The 20118-nt window shown below is 41.8% G+C and overlaps 1 protein-coding gene across 8 annotated transcripts in view; it reads right to left on the reverse strand.

Annotated features, from left to right (window-relative positions):
* The window catches only part of MICAL2 (microtubule associated monooxygenase, calponin and LIM domain containing 2), a 222762-nt gene that overhangs the window by 16038 nt on the left and 186606 nt on the right, over positions 1-20118 (reverse strand). For 7 of the 8 annotated variants that reach the window (XM_077866456.1, XM_077866455.1, XM_077866454.1 and 4 more), the window contains 3 exons: positions 16353-16468; positions 11839-11931; positions 9051-9144 (listed from right to left, as the gene is read on the reverse strand). In XM_077866456.1, coding sequence (XP_077722582.1) covers positions 9051-9144; positions 11839-11931; positions 16353-16468 — 303 coding nt within the window. Of the gene's footprint in view, positions 1-9050; positions 9145-10251; positions 10279-11838; positions 11932-16352; positions 16469-20118 lie in introns of those variants that run through there. The other variant, XM_077866453.1, reaches the window with a different exon arrangement.

The following is a 20118-nucleotide window of genomic DNA, read 5'->3' on the forward strand; positions in this document are numbered from 1 at the left end:
TTCTTTTCTAATAAAAGTATTTAGGGCAATATCTCTTAACATTCCTTTCACTGCATCCCCTGAGTTTTAATCTACTGTTCTCCTTTTCATATTTGGTATACTTTAAATTTCCAAGTATTTCTAGAAATGTCCATTTGATTTTTTTCTTTGAACCATGAGAAGTGTATCTTTTAACTTCCCAAATGCATGGTTTTAAAAAATATCTCTAGGCTACTGACTTCTAAGTTAGGTACATGGTCCTATAGGATGTGATCTGTATAATTTAGGTTCTCTGAGATTTATTTTATGAGCTAATATGGTCAATTTTTGTAAATCATCATGTGAACTTGAGAAAAATACACATTCTCTAAGTTGGGGGTACAGGGATTTAGAAATGTCTTTTAAATTAAGGTTATTAGTTGCATTGTTCACATTTATACTAATGTTTAGTCTGCTTGACTATCACTTGAAAGATACACTAAAATCTCCTGCCATGGTAGCAGAAATTTCTCCTTATAGTTTATCATTTTTTTGTTTTATATATTTTCAGCCTATTATAGTCAATACTTACACATTTAAAACTGTGATATCTCCTTGGTGAGTTGATCATTTAAAAATTTTGTAGTAATATGGGGTGCCTGGGTGGCTCAGTCAGTTGGTTGAGCTTCTGATTTGGCTTTCGCTCAGCTCATGATCGGGTCCTGGCATCAAGCACCTCATAGGACTCCTTGCTGAGCATGGAGTCTGCTTGTCTCTCTTCCTGTCCCCCTCCCCCGACCCACCAACTCGTGCTCTCTCTCTCACTCTGAAGTGAATGGATAAATAAAATCTTTTAAAAAATAAAAATTATGTAGTAATTTTATTCCTGTTTATTCCTGATCGTTATTTTGGTATTAAAGGCTATTTTATCTGCTTTTAATGTAATTACCTCTAGAAGTTTTTTCAATTTCTTAAGTATTTTTGTTATGGAGAATTTAAAACACAACAAATCATCCCCAGCTTTATTTAGTTAGTATAAATTTTGCTATTCTTTTTACTTTAACACTTTTTGTGTATTTATGTTTTATATGGATTTGCTAAATGGCATACAGTTGTCTTTTTCATTAACTTTTGTTATGATTACTGAGATATTTGGACTCACTTCAATGTCTTTGTGCTTTTTATCTTCTTAAAGTGCTCTTTTGTTTTTATTTGGAATTGAGTTGGTATTTTTGTTTGACTGATTATTATTTTTAAAAATTTCTTCTCCCTTTGTTTCCTCCAGCAGACTTGGAAGTTATATACTTTATTTCTATTGTTTTATGGATTATATTTAAAATTTAAATAGGTATTTTTTAATAGCTTAACAAAATTTAAACTTATTATCTTAGCCTTCTTTTAAACAATATAAGGGCCCTGGAACACTTTATTTCCAATCATTCAACTCCAAACTTACATCTATTTTAGCCTAGTACTTCAGTTCTGTTTTAAAAATCCACATTACTTGGGACGCCTGTGTGGCTCAGTGGTGGAGCATCTGCCTTTGGCTCAGTGCGTGATCCTGGGGTCCTGGGATTGAGTCTCCCATCAGGTTTCCCACGGGGAACCTGCTTCTCCCTCTGCCTATGTCTCTGCCTCTCTCTATGTGTTTCTCATGAATAAATAAACAAAATGTTTTTAAAAATCCATATTATTTTATATTGACAATGTTTATTTGATTTGCTTACATGTTTATTATTCTTTTATTCACCATTTCTTCTTTCATATTTCAGATCATCCTTCAAGTTATCTTTTTCTCCTTAAAGTAGATTGTCTAGAATTTTGCTTATACATAGTTAACTCCATTTGAGAAAAAAAAATGAGCATTTCTTTATTGAGAACTTGTTTTTGAAATAAAAGTTTTTCTGTGTACACTGTTCTAGCTTGAGAGGTTTTTTTATTTTTAAGCTGTTTGACACTATTATTCCACTGTCTTGTAACATCCATTATTGCTGCTGAGAGAAGGGATGTTAATAAAAATTTTGTTCCCTGTTAGATCTTTACTCTTTCTTTTAAAGACTCATTTATTTATTTAGTTATTTGAGACAGAGAGAGAGACAGAGAGACAGAGAGACAGAGAGAGACAGAGAAACACAAGCGGGGGTGAGTGGACAGAGGGAGAGGGAGAAGCAGACTCCCCACTGAGCAGGGAGCCTGATGTGAGACCCTATCCCAGGACCCTGAGATCATGACCTCAGCTGAAGGCAGATGCTGAACCGACTGAGCCACCCAGGTGCCCCATATCTTTACTCTTTATCCACTTTTAGATCATCTCTGTCCTTGATGCTCTACATTTTTCCCTCATTGTGTCAAGGTAAAGGTGGATGTATTTCAAATTTATCTTGATTTAACCTCTGCATTTAGAGATGCATGTCTTTCACCCATTTGAGGTAAAAGAAAGCTAACATTTATAAAGCACATATTGGGTCTCAGACCCTTTCTAAATGGGTTTTGTTGTCCTGTTGCATCCATTATCTCTTCAAATAATACATAACCTTAATTTTCTCTATTTTCTCCTTCCAAGACTCCAATTGAACATATGCCACACCTTTTCGTATTATCTTCTATGTCCACAAACCATGCTTTCATATTTCCCATCTCCTTCGCTCTCTGTGCTGCATTGTGGCTCATTTCCTCAGATATACTGTCCAGTTCACTAATTCTCTCTACTGTTGTGTCCAAGCTGCCATTTAGCACATTCACTGAGTTTTTCATTTCAATGAATATATTTTTCAATTTCAGACTCTCCATTTATTTATTTATTTTTAATAGACCCTAAAAAAAAATCCCTGGCCATTTTCTCAACTTTTTATTTGAAAAAACATAAACCTTAAGGATATAGCATTATATTTAGCTGTTATGTTTCTTTAATCTCTTATCTAGAACAGTCCCTAGATTCCTTCCCCACCTTTGTTTTCTTATAGCATTGACAATTGTCAGTTATTTTGCAGATTGTTTCTTAGTTTGTAATTGTCTGATTATATCCTTCTGGTTAAATTCAGGTTAAGCATTTCTGCTGCATAATGATGATATGTCTTTCTTGGTAGGTCATAGCAAGAGGCTCACAATGTTGACTGTGGTTACAGCTGGATAAAGTGAAGGTGGGATTGCCTGTTCTCGTTTGTAGTATTTTTTTCTGCTTGCTCCTTTTCGTGTGTAATCTATTTCTGTAAATGTTTGACACATAAGACACAGCATATTCTGTACTTAATAAAGTTGAAGATCTTGGCCATTAAATTTGTTGTGTTTAATATATATATATATTATATATATATTAGGAGCTAGGAGCCTGATGTGGGGCTCAATTTCAGGACCTCGAGATCATGACCTGAGCTAAAGGCAGATGCTTAACCAACTGAGCCAGCCAGGAGCCCTAAATTTGTTGTCTTTGCCATTCTTAGTGGCTTACTTCCTTGTGTTTTGTGTGATTATTTATTATTATCATCTCATAGTTTATCAAACTTAATTTGTCTGAATCCTGAGAGCAAAAACTAAAGCATAGTTTCTTTCAGAGGATCTATACTTGATTTTCAGGGAGCTAAAAGAACTGATGTAGTGGGGGACTCTCAAGGTTAGCTTCCCTATTTTTTGTTAGTTTCAAGGCTTAAACTTTAAAACCACTGATATTTATCCTCAAGGCAACCCTGGATTTCTTTTTTATGCTTGCTTCTTTCCTGGCACACGTAAGTTTCAGCATACTTTTCTTCTTTTCTTCCTTCTCCTTCTTGGCCCTGAGAGGCTTACCTCACTTACTTAAGAGCCAAGCAATATTTTTAAAAGTATACTTGTTGTAGTGGATAGGCTCTTATAGTATCTAGTCCATCATTCTGCTGCTCCCTGCTTCTTGGGAACTGCATTCTGTATTTCTCGCTGAGTTGGTCATTTGGTAATATAGTTTCAAATATTTTTCTGGGTAAAAATCATTAGGACCATATTTTCTAAATCTGAAGGTTGCAAAAATTAACCTAATAGGTCATAACAAACACTAAAAATGAGACAGAATGGAAAGTACTAGTCTTTTACATGTATCAAAATTCAGTATTATCTCTTGATGAATTTTATTCAATTATGTATTTATATGTACTAACTTGTAACATAAAATGCATGTCTTGCTGCTGTCATGGTGTTTTTTTGTGTAAAGCTATGCCCTAGGGCACATAACTCTGAGACCTCGATGTCCCTAGAATCCATGGAGTGGAGAGAACTCAAGGCTTCTTTAGCATGACAATCCCAGGCTCACTCTCACTGGGCCCATCTTTGTTGTTAGGCCACTGACTTTCTATAGGGTGGCCACTGAGGCTGGAGTCAGAGGTGAACACATAATCAACGGATGATTACTATTTGTTGTATAATGCAATCTGCAGTAGACCCTATGCATTCCTGGATATCTTATGCTGAGTGTGCCAAACTGCAAGGCCTAACCATCCTCCAACCCCGAGTCATTCCTGCAATCAGCCAAGTAGACGATTCCGAGAAGTAGGTCAGGATAAGGATACCACAGTGTGACTACTGTATAACTACTTGATTCTGGGGAGAGGGCTGGCTTGTTCAGTGCTTGTTGTAAAGGCTGCCAAGTACCTTGCCCTGAGCTCCTGTGCTGTGGCACAATCTTCTGTGTGCACAGCTGCCATCTGGGCCTACTGGGTCACACTGAAGTGCTTGGGTACAGGGCAACTTGTACCATGCTATGTTCCTGCTGTTTGCTGGACTCTACGTAAAAAAACTCCTGTCCTCTGATGCCCTGAATTTCACTGTTTACTTTTAGTTCATAGAATTGTGGCAAACTCATCCAAATCCCTAGCTTGCTTAGCCATCAACTTTGCAATCTTGTTATTCCTGGCCATTATCTATGAATGGCATTGGGATTCAAACTCACAAGTGTCTGATTCCAGTATCTGTGTTCTTTTCAGGATACCTCATTGTTACATTATCAAGGGAAATATTATTTCTTTTGTTTGTCAGCAGCCAATAAGATAAAAACCACAGAGTGTAAGCCAAACTACTTCCCTCTTCCTGGCTAGGGTTTCATTGTGGTTTCTCTCATGATAACATGTGCTCCTGCTGCCACCTACTGGAAGCCTGGCACATCCTGCTATTTCTTTGTAAACTCCATCTTTGCAAAGGAGGAACCATCTGGCTCTCAAAAAACCTTACAAACAAACAAACAAACAAACAAACAAACTCAATGAAGACAACCAGCTGGTAAACCTTACCCCAAAGTTGGTAAAGCTATAAGGGAAAAGTAATTCCCGTATGCCGCCCCTAGGGACAAATCTTTTCTCCTTCCAAGGTGCTCTCAGTTTCTATCAGATTTCACCTGCCTCCAGCTGTTGAAGGAAAGCACAGATTGTGTTATCCACACCATCTAAATTTGAATGGCGGTCTCTTGCAAAATTGGGGAATTCCATGGCTCTAGCACTTAACACTGACCACCACATTGATAACAAAGCAGTAGGTAACAGTGTCTTGACCAAGAGGCGTCTAAGTGGCTGGCAAAGCTTGGCTTATCTCTTCATAGAGAGGTGGGGCCCAGGGTAATCAGACCCCTGCACATCCTGGTCCTTTACTCTGGGCAGTTGGAACCACCAGAGGAATCCATTCCCTTTTTCCAAGGACATCCATCCATAACACTTCTGCCCACCTCCCAACACACACCCTAAAGGACATCGTGACTTGTAATCTAGGGTGGGTTGTTAGATTTTTGTTTTTCTTTGTTTCCCTTTCCTTGACAAAATGGAGAACAACTCTTCCTGGGGGTAGGGGAGCTTATTTCTGACTGTTGGAAAGAAAGAAGAAATTGTTGTCACGACAATTAGGAGCTCATCAAAGCTTCATTTTGCTCATCAGCCATCATTGCCCTCCATCCTGCACCCCCGCATGTTCCTCTAATTCAATGCCCGCCTAATGAATAACTCCTAGGAACAAAAGAGCCTTTCAGGCTGGCGCATGTAATTATTAGAGGAGCCTTGCATAACTGTCACAGACTACTCATGTTTTCAGGCCTGTCTCTAAATTTGGTTATTCACAACCTTTATAGCTCAATATTATTGCCTAACTGTGATCATTTTCTAATTATCCTAATAATACCTATTAAATAATTCCCATTAAATCACTTGAACCAGAGCAGCACAGGCCAGCTCAAATACAACTTAACCTAATAAGCATCGGTCATTCATTAAGCACCAGGGCCATCTTTTAAAGGGGCTGAATAGAATATTAAACTGCAAGGGAATATTATTATTGCACAAATGTTATTACAAGTTGGAGTGTATTAATTTCGATGCCTGGTTTGCACATCTTCCATTTGGTCTCCTTTGGGGCCCATTCTCCTTGACTCTTCCAGGCTCCAGCCTCATGTTGAGCTGCATCTGTCACCCACGCAAGGACAACCAAGGCGAGGGAAAGGCCCATAGACTGAACAGGGGAATTGAATTACTAAGGATGTGAAGGGAATGAAGGGAATCCATCTTCTGGCTGGATCGACACACCTTTGAAAACACAAGCTGGCTTTCTTTAGCTGATCCTTCAAAATAGCCTTTCTTTATACTAGGGGGAGAAGGAGATTTTCAGAAGCTTTAAAAATATGGTTTCTAGAATTTAAATGTCAAGCAGTGAAGACTAGCGAGTCAATTCTTTCACAGTGTATGTGTGTGGATATTTAATAATACTTTGTAAAAATGATATCAGGTGGCATTGGTGCGACGCCTGCTAGGCAGTAGACACTCTGGTAGACACTTTGCCCACCAACGCCCTTAATTCTAAAACGACCTGGTAATGTAAGGATCATTAGCTCCATTTTTCATATAAGGAATCTGCAGGCTGAGAGGTTAAGTGATTCTCCTGGGGTCACACAGCCTAAATGCAATGGAGCAGAATTTGAACACGGGGCTCTCTGATACCTGTTATTTGACTTTCCACACCACAACACCTTCCCTCCCCAGGAAACTGAAACAGGCCCTAGCTTTGTTGGCATGTTGATCCTTTTCATTCTTAAGGCTCTCACTGAAATCTGTGGCTTCCAGAGCCCAGTGCAGAGCCTTCTGGCTGGGGAATATGGCTGTACGTCCAACAGGAGCGGCTCACTGTACCGAGAGTTCCGGCAATGGCTGTAGGGACAGGCCAGGACTCTCACTCCAAGCAGGAAACAGTTATTATTTTGCAATGAAGTCTATTCCTGATAGGTGGATCTGGGTTATCTTTGCAAGGAAATGCACGATGTACTTTAGTAAGAAAAGGAACAAACACTTACTGTCTATCCCATGCCAGGTACTATGCTAGGGCTTCCACACAAATTGTTTTGGCCAACGCTCACCACAAGTCCCAGAAACAGGTATGAGGAGCCCTCCCACTTTACAAACCAGAACCGAGGCTCAGAGGGATAAAGTCAGACTCCAACATTTCCCTGAGACTCCGAAACAGCGTAACCACGCAGCTGGTGAAGCTTGCACCGCAGCGCCCCTCCCTGGGTCGAGGCCTTGCAAGGCTCTGGAAACACCCCTCAAGACTTTGCGTGACTTTGCACAGGCTTCCGGCCTCACAAATCTAGGTCTGCCCCTGCTGGTGTCATCACTCTCAGAACTGAACTCTTAAGGGAATCGAAATCCTAACCTTCCTCTATGTTGGCGAACAAATAGCATACTGTTTATGCAACTGCACGCAGAGATAGGTTTTCAGTGTCTGGTTTTTCACAGGTTATATCCAAAATGCAGAAGGCTAGAGACATCACATCCGAAAACTAAAGAGACAATACCACCCCTCATCCGCTAACTCTAAGGGGCCTTCCAATACACCAGGCGTAAACTAGTGCTGAAGCAGCTTCCAAAAAATGTGGGTTTCTTTAGGCCAGCCCTCACCTTGAATCCTTTGCTGGCTCCTTGTTCACTGAGGCATTTCACATTTTTTTTTTTTCACATTTAGCCTTTGCAGGTGCCATTCCCTCTTCCAGAACAATCTCCTCACTTCCTAAGTAAATAGGTGAACTCCTACTCCTTCTGTGGTTCCCATTATAATGGGTTGCCCCTTCCAGGTGCTTAGCCTGAGCCCCTTCTCCCAAGATCAGTGAGGAACCTCATGACTATGCTCCCGTGCCCCCCTTCCCAAATGCTTTTTCCTATCATAGCACTTATCCTCCTGCGGTGCGGCTTATTTACTTACAGGTCTGCATCCTTCAATGGACCATGAACCCCTCAAAGGCAGAAACTGTGCCATACTCATCACTATAGACTCACCCTCTGCATGATTCCCACGTGGCAGGTCTTCACCAGAGGACTCCTGTTTGGATCTAAGAGTCTGAAGCTATTTATTCGTGGGACACTTACATTTTTTTTTGCTAGGCAGGCAATATGCTAATTTATTTTCTTTATATATATATTTTATATATAATTTCTCATTTAATTTTTATGTCAATTCTTTGTTTTTAAGATTTTACTAGTTTAGACATGAGAGACACACAGAGAGAGGCAGAGATATAGGCAGAGGGAGAAGCAGGCTCCCCTCAGGGAGCCTGATGCGGGACTCGATCCCCGGACTCCGGGATCATGCCTTGAGCTGAAGGCAGATGCTCAACCACTGAGCCACCCAGGCATCCTTCTTTATATCAGTTCTAAAGGAAACCACAAATACTCCCATTTTAGAGGAGAAAACAAAAATTCATAGAAGTTTAGAACATGACCGGCCAGAGATACACAACTAGGAAAGGGAGAAACAAGGGCGTTGAGTCCCTCCCTGGGCTTTGACTCACTACCAACATTGCCTAAGCACCCAAACTGTTCTCCTGAGTTTCCCATAACCCTGGGCTTGTAAAGAACATCCACACTTGCAGAAGTGAGACTGGGCAGGCCAGAAAACCAGTGAGAAGGCCCACAGGCTGACCAGTTCCTTAGGATTTTCACCCTGGACCATCGGTTTGATTTGGGAAATGTGAAGCAGCTGTGGACCTGGTGCCCCAGGTCCCGCTATCAGTTCCACACAGTGACAACAGGGTTAGATGGGTACTATTTTTGGACCACAGACGGGGGCCCACACTCACTTCTCCAATCTGCGGGGCTACCTACCTGTTTCCCCTCTCAGCGCCTTTTCCAGCCTCACGCCTTGGATCTCGGAGGCCCTCTGCTGCTCCTCCACCTCCTCCAGTTGCCTCTGGATGGCCTGCAATGCCAGGATTGTGTGTCACACAGGGGCTCTCGAGGTGCCGAGTCACAGGAGGGAGTCGATGAAGAAGAAGGAGCCCCTGTCCCTTATGGTGTCCCTCCTTGGGTAAGGACCTCTGAATTCCCAGATAACTAGACCTTGATGTTTCCCTCCTTCAGTGTGAAAACATAAAGCAAAGAGTCTGTATGGAAGCTCAATCTGCCCCCGAATAGACATGAAGAGTCCTCTATGACCAGACGTGCCCTTGGGCAGAGGATGCCGGGCTCCAGAGGTGGTTCTCATGGCTCCCAGACTCCTCTGAGCCTTGGCCTCCAACTGGTCATAGCATCCACAGAGCAGCAGCTACTACTCAAACTAGGATGAGGTTCTAGGGGCAAACAGAGCACAGTCGTGGTCCACTTTCCCAAGAAGAGCCAGCAACTACCTCCTGAGAAGTTGGTCTGGAGCCGGAGACCCGGGGCCAACTCCTGGGGCTTGCTGTGCCTTGCTCCATGTGTCCAGCTCCCATCTTCAGCCATATAGCTTGGAATTTTCTTTCAGTGGACCACAGGGCTAACACCCAGGGGCCTCTTAGTGTGGAAGTGCACAGTGGCTGTTCCTAGCAGATTATTAAGACAAGACCCAAGATGTTGATCCCATTAAGGGACCACCTCACACCCTCCCTAGACTTACCATCAGCACCTGTTAACATTTGGGGTCATGACTGGGCTTGCTTTTATGTACTTAGTTTCTCTACTGGCTATTTCTCTCTTGCCTGTACCAGGAAGGAAGATTAGGGGAAAGCCTGTCTGTACACTTTCTGTTCCCCATTAATTTCCTCTGCTTTTAAACAGCATGCTGCCAGAAGGCACATCTCTGGGCAGAACAGACTTTGCACCTGGCCAAACAGGTACAGCTGGCAGCTGTCTGGGCAGGTAGAATGTGCATGTCCTCCCTCCCTCACCAACCTGCACCTCTCACCCCCTCTCCTCCTTAACTCCACATCTTTCTGGTCTCCCCTGGATTCAGAGTACAATTACTGAAGTACCTCCTACCCTGTGAAGAGACGTGAACAGGGGTCGGGCCTGAGCAGCCGCCTGGCTCTTCTCATCCCAGCTAAGAGTGTTAATGTCCCAGTCTTTAATGCAAAATCTGAAATGGACGGGAAATCTATGTAACACTGTTGTAATTTCATGCCCTCTGCCTCTCTTCTAAAGACAATTTTGTTTTTATTAATCCATCTCTTGATGGCATGATGTAGAATAACTAATGGAATTTAAATGACTTTATGACTGTCATGCATTGATGGCTATATGGTTGCTACAGACTGAATTGTTTCCACTCCCCCAAATTCATATATTGAAGCCCTAACCCCCAATGTAGCTGTATTTAGAGATAGGGCCTTTAAGGAAGTAGTTAAGGTTAAGTGAGATCATAAGGGTGGGCCCCTAATGCTGTAGGACTGGTGACCTGATGGGCAGAGGAAGTGACACAAGAGACATCTCTCTCTTTCTCTCTGCCTGGGCACAGAGAGAAGGCAGTGTCTACAGGTCAGGAAGAGAGGCGGCACCAGAAACCAATTCTGAAGGCACTTTGATCTTAGGTTTCCAGCCTCCAGAACTATGAGAAATGAATTCCTGTTGTTTAAGTCACATATTGTGCGCTATGTTGTTATGGCCGCTGAACAGGCTATCCAGTGGTCGTTCCTTCAAACCAAGGATGAAAATCTTGAAGACTTAGGGCCGCTGTGAGTGCTAACAGATGAGGCCACCAAAGGCTATCATGGCTCTCATCACCACCTGTGATCTGGAGGGAGACCATAAGGAGGAGGATGGCCAGTCTGTCAATCCGTATCACCAAGACTTATCTCATTCTCACAAGGAAACCTGTTTCAGAAGTTGAGAGGGGACAGAGGGACTTTGTGGGTATTTTCCCCGTCTGCTAGGTGAAAGTGGTGGCTCCCTTGTCACTGTGAAGAGTAAAGGAGTTCAGGTGAAGCGACTTCCTTCCTCAGGAGGACTACATGGCCAGAAAAAGGAAGTAACCACAGAAAGGAACAGAAGGGAACACTGCGTGAATATGAATGGTCATTCTAAGTCCTTCTGTCCTAAAATGCTGCTATTCTTCAAGGTTACATCTGGGGTCCTCAGGGAGGTGGAGAATGCCTTGACTTTCTGCATCCTTTGTCTGCCTGTGACAGACGTGGACAGACCAATTCAAGCAGAAATGTTTAGCACTAACAATCAAGACCGGGAGTCTATACTGAAATGCTAGCTGCTTATGTTTTTGACTAACCTTGGAATAGAAACAGCTCCTAATAGATTGTCTGTTCAGCAGGGGCACTGTCAGGACGTCAGGAGAAAGTTGTATCCTCACAGATAAGACTAAGGCCACTGCCATGTGGCAGTCAGGGCTTAGGATGGTTCCCAGGGCCATGTGTTGGCTGTCATTCCAGGCTCACTTGCAGGACACATGTTTGCAGATGGAAAGGCAGTTGGGAGTGGGCCAGCTCAACATCTAGGCTCTTCAGGCCCCATGGTCCCACCAGGGATTGAGTTAGAGCCTTTAGAATGAATCTGGTCATTCAGAGAAGAGAGACTGACCTTCCCCCAGCCTGTCTCCCCTAACACAATACAGACTTCCAAGGGCTTTCCAACCCAATTCCCAGGTCCCAGATGCCAGGCTCACTCACTCAAGTCAAGTTTTTCTGACCTGAGCTTTATGAAGTCTTTTCAATTCTTCTTGCTTAACCAATTGTTTTGTTGCTTTCTCCAGTTTCCTTCTTCTTCTAAGGGTCTTCCTCTCCTACAAAAACCAAGAGAAGAAAAATTGTATCTGAGAAAAATGAGGTTAAAATCTGTAAAATAATGACACAGGCTTCTGCTTTCTCCAACCAAACCACTGTGTAGCTTCTAGAACAATGATGTCCAATAGAACTTCCGGCAATGATGGAAATGTCCTATATCTGTGCTAAAATATGTAAGCCACTAGCCACATGTGGCTATTGGACATTTGAAATGAGGCTAGCATGAATAAGAAATTGAAATTTCATTTTAATAAACTCAAATATAAATTTAAATAGCCACATGTGGCTGGTAGGTGCTGGATTGGGAAACTGGTGTGTGTGTTTGGGGTTGGGAGTGGTATATATGTAGGTGTAAAAGTGGGAGTGGCTTTATAGAGAATTGATTTGGTTCAGTTGAGGAAAAGAATAACACAAAAACTATATTCTACATAGATGCTACCATAGCTCTAAGGATGAGCCTGGGTGGGAAACACACACACTTACACATAAACACACACCATGAAAACAATATCTTTAAACAATCCTCAGGTGGGTCTACATTGCCTAATTAAACCTGAGAATAGAGGAATGTGTCTAAATAATTCAGATACAAGTGTTTCTGGGCTTGAGGTAGGCAAAAGATTGCTTCCCTTCCCTACTTCACTTTGCTTGCGCAAATATGTCATCATTGTCACTGGGTTTTGTGTATGCCTGGGCTTGTAAAATCCAGAACACTCAAAATGGATGCATTGAAAATAGATGTAGATCTTGATGGTATCACTTCCAGGTTTTAAACACCAGAGAAAGGAAAAGTAACAGTGTGGCCACATCCACATATTGGAAAGCAGAGGAGACACTTCTGGTTGGAGAGACAGCAGAGAATACTGGTAGAGCACTGGGCCCCGGAGCCATGCAGAATTGGCATCAAATCCCAGCCAAGCTGTGTGTTTCAGCATGCCACACAACTTTCTGAACTTCAAAGTGATGAAAATGATTTAATGCTACCTTATGGAGACTGTGATAAGAATTAATTGAGAGAATGTGGATTATGCCCTTCATAGAATACTTGAAAAAAAAATACGGGATAAATACATAAATACTATGATTTTTATTATTAGTGGCATGATTATCAGATTATCATATTATAAATTAGCATGATCATAATAGAATAAAATCAGGTATTTTTCATATATGTGTGCATGTGTATATAATTGTATATAATATACACATATATCTACATCCTATGTATACAAGCAAATGTTCAAATTGGGCTAGTTTTACTGTGAGTTTGTCTTCTTGCTGCGTACTCATTCACTTTCTACATATTAGGATTAAGATTAGAACATGCTGAAGAATTCTTTTTAATGCTGGCAGAAACACATATGGAATTAAAACATTGTTACAGCTAGTCTGGTGCCTGGGCATTCAGTATCTGTGGTTGAACTGGATGTTTGGTCATTAAAGGGAGTATAAATCCACAAGGGAAGGATGGATTAATAGGCCAATCCTATTGGTACTGCCAGAGGAATCCAGGCCCATGACAGAGGTCAGAGGTTATGCCTGAAAAGTGTGTGCATGTCCAGGAACTCGTGGATCCTGGTCATTGAGTCACCCATTCCATGGCTATGGATGGAGAGACCATCAGGCTCCTCAGGAAAGCAGCCAGCTTTGAGACTTCAGAGTATCTACGGGTCATCAGTGAAAACATTTATCTTAATGATGAAATTTCATTTTTCTAGAATGCTCCTTAGGATCTAGAATCTTAAAGATTTATTTCATCCTTGGAAGGAAATTTTAGCTTTCTGATCTCAAACTTATTCCATATCATATCATCTCTATTTTTATGAGATAACCTCCAGATTTACTGTCAGCCATTCTGAACAGAGGGTCTGGGCCATTTGGTGGGGGAGGGAGTGTAGGAAGCTCACCATTAAATAGGCGGGACCTTTCTGGAAAGGTTAGGTCAGGAGGGCATGGTGGAGATCACTGGTAGTTGGTGCCCAGAGACTTTCTAATTCAATCTATAGACTCACAAGTATCTCTTGAGCTTCCATTATATTAATTTATCTAATAAGCCCCAGCACATCCTGAATGCTGTATGGCAGATATTACACTGATTACTTCACATGTATTCCTCACATTACACTTAGAGTACAGATAAGTCAATCAAACCTTGGAGTTACATAACTTGGCCAAGATGGCACAATTAGTAATCGGTAGAGCCAGGAGTTAAGCCCAAGTAGCCTGAATCCAGCATCCACGTTTTCAGCTGGTCTACACAGCCTTTCCTAGACCCAATACTGTGAAGGCATGTCAAAAACCCCTGCCTTGTAGGAATGTCAAGTTTTCCCCTTAAATTAAGACCATTTAATATCATTTCAAGGGGGGGATGCCTTGGCAGCATCACCCCATCTTAACACTTCCAACAGCTCAGCTGCCAAAACCCTACTGCTTTATCAACAGTTAGTGAACTAGGTAGGACCTGGAGGAGGAAAGAAAATCACTATTGCCTTTTATTAAAATATGTTGACACAGAAAAGAAGGATGATTTATTCACAAATGCTCATCTAGTCTTATGATGTCCCAGGCACAGTCCTTATATCCTCAAAAGTGGCAATGACAGCACAGAGAGGCAAGGAAAGGGGCTCCGGACAAGGAAGGAAAAGACAAAGGACAGAGAGAGGAAGAGGGCTGGCAGGACCGAGGACGAGTGCCTGCCCTGGTCTCCCAGGTCCAGGCATGGCTTTGGGAGGAGTGGTGGTGGGGAGGGCCAAAGCAAATGGAAGGGGTGGAGTGTTCACATCCTGTCTCCAGTTTCCTGCACAAAGGTTCATTTGAGCTGACCTGGGCTCTGTGCCAAAGGGCTGGGGACACACCTGTATGGAGCAGAAGAGATGAAACCAGAGGGGGGAAAACCCTTGTTGTTTCAGGGTGAGCCCGTGGGGAGTAGGAAAGAAATATCCTTTTGGTCAGCTTCCCTTCCTGTAAGAGTGGTCAGAGGCCAGGTGAAGCAGGCAAGCTTTTCCACGCTGCAAGCTTAAGTGCTGACAGGCTCTGTTCTGGGCCAGCAGGAGGACAAGGAGCTACTTGCACGGCTCGCCCTAGATCTTATGGTCTTGCTCTCTGATGCGTTTGGGCCATTCCATTTTCTTATTCTCCATGAGTGTTGGAGTGGCTGTTAGAATGGCTGATGAATGTCCGTATTCTAATGAATACACACTTAACTCAAGGTCACTTAAAGGGATGAGGGGACAGCAAAGAAACCCCAGGAATCAACATTACACACCAAATTTATTTGTGCTGAATACTGAACCAATCAGAGATGCCCATAGTTAGAAACGAGAAACCCATACACATTCTCTTTCATTTGCAATCCTTCCCTCCTCGCTCCTTCCCTCGCTCCCTTCCCCCTCCTCTTTTTCTGTCTCTGTCTCTGTCTCTGTCTCTGTCTCTGTCTCACTCTCTCTCTCTCATGCCATGTCCCAGGCCCCTCCTGCCTTGCTCTAAGCTGGGCCGTGGGGAGCTGGAACCCCTGAGTGATTTGAGATGACGCCAAAGTTCCTAATGCCAGACATGGAAAAGTTGAGTCTAAGTAAATAAATTTGGTTCTCTCCCTTTCTCCTCAGATCCTCACTGCTCCAAAAAATAAACACTGTTAGCACAGTGAACTGCTTCTCTGTTCTCCTGGGAAGCATTTTAGGTCCAACCATTCATCCCTCGGTCCCAGTGAAAATGTCCTAGCCCCGGTGGATAGAGAAAACAACAGTGAGATTTGGTCATGGGATATGTCTTCACGTATATGACACACACACACACACACACACACATTTAAAGACATATGATGGTGTTTGCATTTTTAAATCTACGGGTATGGGAATTGTTTAAAGTGTTTTCCAGAAATACGTTCATGAACCAAAGAGAACAGCCATCTCCCTAGCCAGCACGCAGCTAGTCCCTCCTTCCACAGCAGGGACCCTTGGAGTATCCGTGTCTAGATGCAACTGCATGGTTCATTTCATATTTCTGATTAGAATAAACATAACATTTTCCATGCAATCTGCCTCTAGTGCTTCTTAAATGAAGCTGTGTTTCCCTCAGGGAAATATGCATCTGCTTGTTGTAATTTTTTCGATGGTTTGCTTGTTGGACCACGTATTAAACCCACTTTAAGAGCTGCAGTCACCAAATGATTTTAAGTAAATATGTCTGTTTTTTTTTTTTTCTGCCAATTGGAGTCTCTAAGAAAGGCGAGCTTCTAAAAGTTAAAAAAAAAAAGATAATTCTTAGGGTGTTCCAGGTAAAAAGCGGTTGCTGTCAGATGAAATGAAACGTGATCCTCCTAACGAAACCACTGCAGCTGGAGTCCACATTGGGTCTGAAATCCGGATGGTAAATGGCCCCCACAAGCCAAGGCCCTCTTTGGTTTGCCAAGTGTAGTTACCTTTGACCGCAAGGAAGGTTGGGGATGAAAATCTTCATCTGCAGAGGAGATGCTGGTGTTAGAGGTAGAAGAGGTAGCCCCTGTCACCTGCATTTGGATGGGGATGTGTTGGGGACCTGAAATGGGAACAGAAGAACTTACTGAATCCCCAGCTTCTTTTCCTGCCTCGTGACCCCAAACTGCTTCTCCCTCCTCCCTTCTTACCGTCATTCCCTTCCTCCCTGCCCTTCCCTCACTGCACCTGCCGTGAGTCGGAAGAGGCAGTACCTAAGGGCAACTGAAAATTTGGCCCTCCACGTTAATTACATTTCTGGGTCCCTGCCAAAAGCTTTGCAGCTCTCCTTTCATATTAAAAAAAAAAAAGGTATTATGCAGAAATCAATTAATTCCTTAAACACCATTTATATGGTGTGTTGGTTAAAATGCATTCAGAGATGAAATCTATTATTAAAATGCTTGTCTGAAGTTAGCTGAGTTACCTAAATGCTTGTGTAAGGTTTGTTCTGCAGAGTAATTGAATGCAAAAAAGTCAGAGCCAGCTCTTAAACAAATCGCCCTTCTGTGGCTCACAGCATCTGGCACCCATTTTTACTACATGACATCTGCTCAGTGTAAAAGAGCTGGCGTCAGAATGTCTGGTCATAGAAAAAAAAATCCCAAATGTAATCAGAAGCAAAAGGACTCTAAGCCTAAGGTTTTATCACATAGTCTCATGCAACATAAATATTTCATTAATTATGGCTAAACAAATGCCACTTTTATTTTCCCAACTTGCAGATATTATCACATCATCGAAGTGATGATTCAAATGCCAGGAAAGGCAATTGAAGATAGGGAGGGCTCAACAATGCAGGGCCCATGGGAGAGCTGAAGTCCAGGAGATATGCCAACCTCTGAACAAGAGGTAGATGGTTAGAGGCAGCAAAGGGCCCATGTTCACTAGAATCTCTTTGTGATCTGGCTGGGGACCGTGTGTGCTAAAGTCTTCCAGGTGCTACAGGAGGCTTTTATTCTTCTCAGCAAGAACATCTGCCCCTGCACATCATCCTGATGCAGAGTTAATGAGTAATGTCTGGATTAATCCACTCTGGACGCTGACTATCAGAACCAGTGAGGACTCCATGATAGGAAATGTACGACTCTTTCCTCTGCCATGGCAGCTTATATCCTAACAGGAGTATGTGTTGGGCAGGAAGGGGGAAGAAGGAGCAATTCCATGTGACTCACATTCTCTCCAGCCTGCCTTTTCCTCCCCCTTATTTTCAACTATTTATCCCAGTGGGATAGGCCAAGCTTTAAAAAATAAATACAATTTTAACCTCCAGGAGCACATTTACATATACTGTTATTCAAAGCAAAATAATGCAAAACATCTATATAATAGCACAGCCTCCCTAGGGAAAGAGTTAACTGTTTTCCACTACAATGTGCCAGATGGGAAAACTCAGGTGAAGAGAGCATCAGAGGGCAACAGAGTAGTGGAAGGAGGCACCATTAGAGGCGAGCTCAGATTGTCCTCCGGCTCTAGCTACTAGGTCACTACGGAGTAATGTAGTCATGGAGTGTTCACTCCTTAGTGTGTGAGCCTGAGGAACTAACATCACCTCCCTGAGTTTCTGGAGCTCATAACTTCTAGTGTGCAGCCCTCTAGTGGAAGAGTAAAGGGAACTGATGGAAAGAGCCTGACACAGTGCCTGGTTCATTGGAGGTGCCTAAATAAATCTTGTTGTCGTCATCATCAGTAGCAGGAGCAACTGCCCCATCATCATCATTGATCCAAATCAACAATACTGCAATATTCACGAAACCATCTAATTAACCTTCATCGTACAGAAGTATAGAACCTAAAGTAGAAACTTCCCAAAATAAATTTAATAGTTCCACCGAGTCTTATTTTGAAATCAAGAAGAAAATATTTCTGAATATAATGCATTTCTTAAACTTCTGGCAAATGTTACATAAATTTATATAGTTACCTCTGAATCTCTTCCCCTTTATGCTCTTCCACCACAGAGCCACTGATTCCAGAAGTTTGCTTTTCAATTGCAAAGTTAAAAAAAAATACTTGGCAGCATTGCTCCACTCTGACTATAATGGGATGACTGATTCTGGGACTGATCTACCACAAAGCACAAGAAGTCAGGACACAATATATGAAACAGCTGTTTCCAGATCTTGGACAACAGGCAGTACAGAACTGTGATAAAGGTAAGAACAGAAGCAAATGAAGCCCTACAATCACACTAACTTCTGGCCTTGAGGCACTTTTCAGGCCACAGTGCAGGTAGGAAGAAGCTAAGCAGAACATAGCAGGTTCACTGAGTTGAAAAAACAGATCAGAGTTGGAGTGAGGGTACGCAGCTGGAATGTGTCAGGGAGACTGCCGCAGAGTAGAGAGCTATACAGAAAAAACACAGAATAAGCACAGAAGTCCCCTTGAATTTATTGCTTAATAGTAAACTTTAGATGCATAGAGAGAAACTGCATGAAGTTGGACCAGTGACTGTTGGGAAATTACAGGGTAAATAATCTCTAAAGCTATTTACAGGATTGGGAAATACTCAAGTTCCACCTAGCTAGGGTAAAACTAACTTTGGGGGCATTAGAATAGAGGCCACAGAAGAGTCCTACTTTACTAATATGAATAAATTAGCCCTAAGTAAAGGTTAAAAACAACCTTGAAAGCCCCCAAACAAGCTTAAAAACAATCTTGAAAGAAACAAATTCATCTTCAAGTTACACTGTCTGCCAAACATTTTTATTGCATATACAACACTCTTTAAATGAGGAAACAAAGTCTAGCCACCCTACAACAGAACAGTCACCAAATTTAGCAGCCAGGAAGCAATTACTAGATATGTAAAAGAGCAGGACAATGCGCTGATCATCAAGAGAAAAATCAGTTAATAAAAGTAGAGTCAGAGATAATGCAATCAGCAGACAAGGATTTTAAAAATGTGCTCAAGTATTTAAAAAAGACAGTATGAATAGAATGAGGATGTAAAAAAAGTATCGAAAAAGAATTAAATGGAACCTATATAAATGAAAACTACAAAATCTGAGATGAAAATTTCACTGGATCAGCTTAATAGTAGATTAAACATTACACAGGAAAATAATCTATGAAATCAAATAACCACAATAGAAATTATCCAAAATGAAATACAGAGGGAAAAAATATGGAAAAACTGAAAAGAATTTCAGTGATCTGTGGGATAATATGAGGTATTCTAAAATACATATGATTGGAGTGTCAGGAGGTAGTGGGAATAGAAAAAGTCAGTGACATAATATTAATGAAAATCATACAAATTTAATGAAAATTATAAATCCACAGTTCCAAGAAGCTCAATAAACCACAAGCAGGGTGAATGTAAAGAAAATCATAGCAAGACTCATGATAATAAATTTGCTGAAAACCAGAGATAGAGATAAAATCTTAAAAAGCAGACCAAGAAAAATGATATAATATATACAGAGAAACAAAGATAAGAATGTCCATGGATAGCTCATCAGAACCTAAATAAACCAAGAGGTAATTAAATATCATTAAAATGTTGAAAGAAAAGCCTGCCTATTTCTATATCCAGTGAAATGATCTATTCAAAATGAAGAAAAAAATAAAGGCTTTAGGATAATTTGTTGTTAGTAGACATACATAAGAAAAATGTCAAAAGAAGCTCCGTAGCAGGATAAGGGGGAGGCAAGATGGCAGCAGAGTAGGGGACCTTGTTTCATCTGGTCCCTTGAATTTAGCTAAATAACC

This window comes from Canis aureus, chromosome 23 (genome assembly GCF_053574225.1).
Source record: "Canis aureus isolate CA01 chromosome 23, VMU_Caureus_v.1.0, whole genome shotgun sequence".
Classification (NCBI taxonomy): Eukaryota; Metazoa; Chordata; class Mammalia; order Carnivora; family Canidae; genus Canis; species Canis aureus.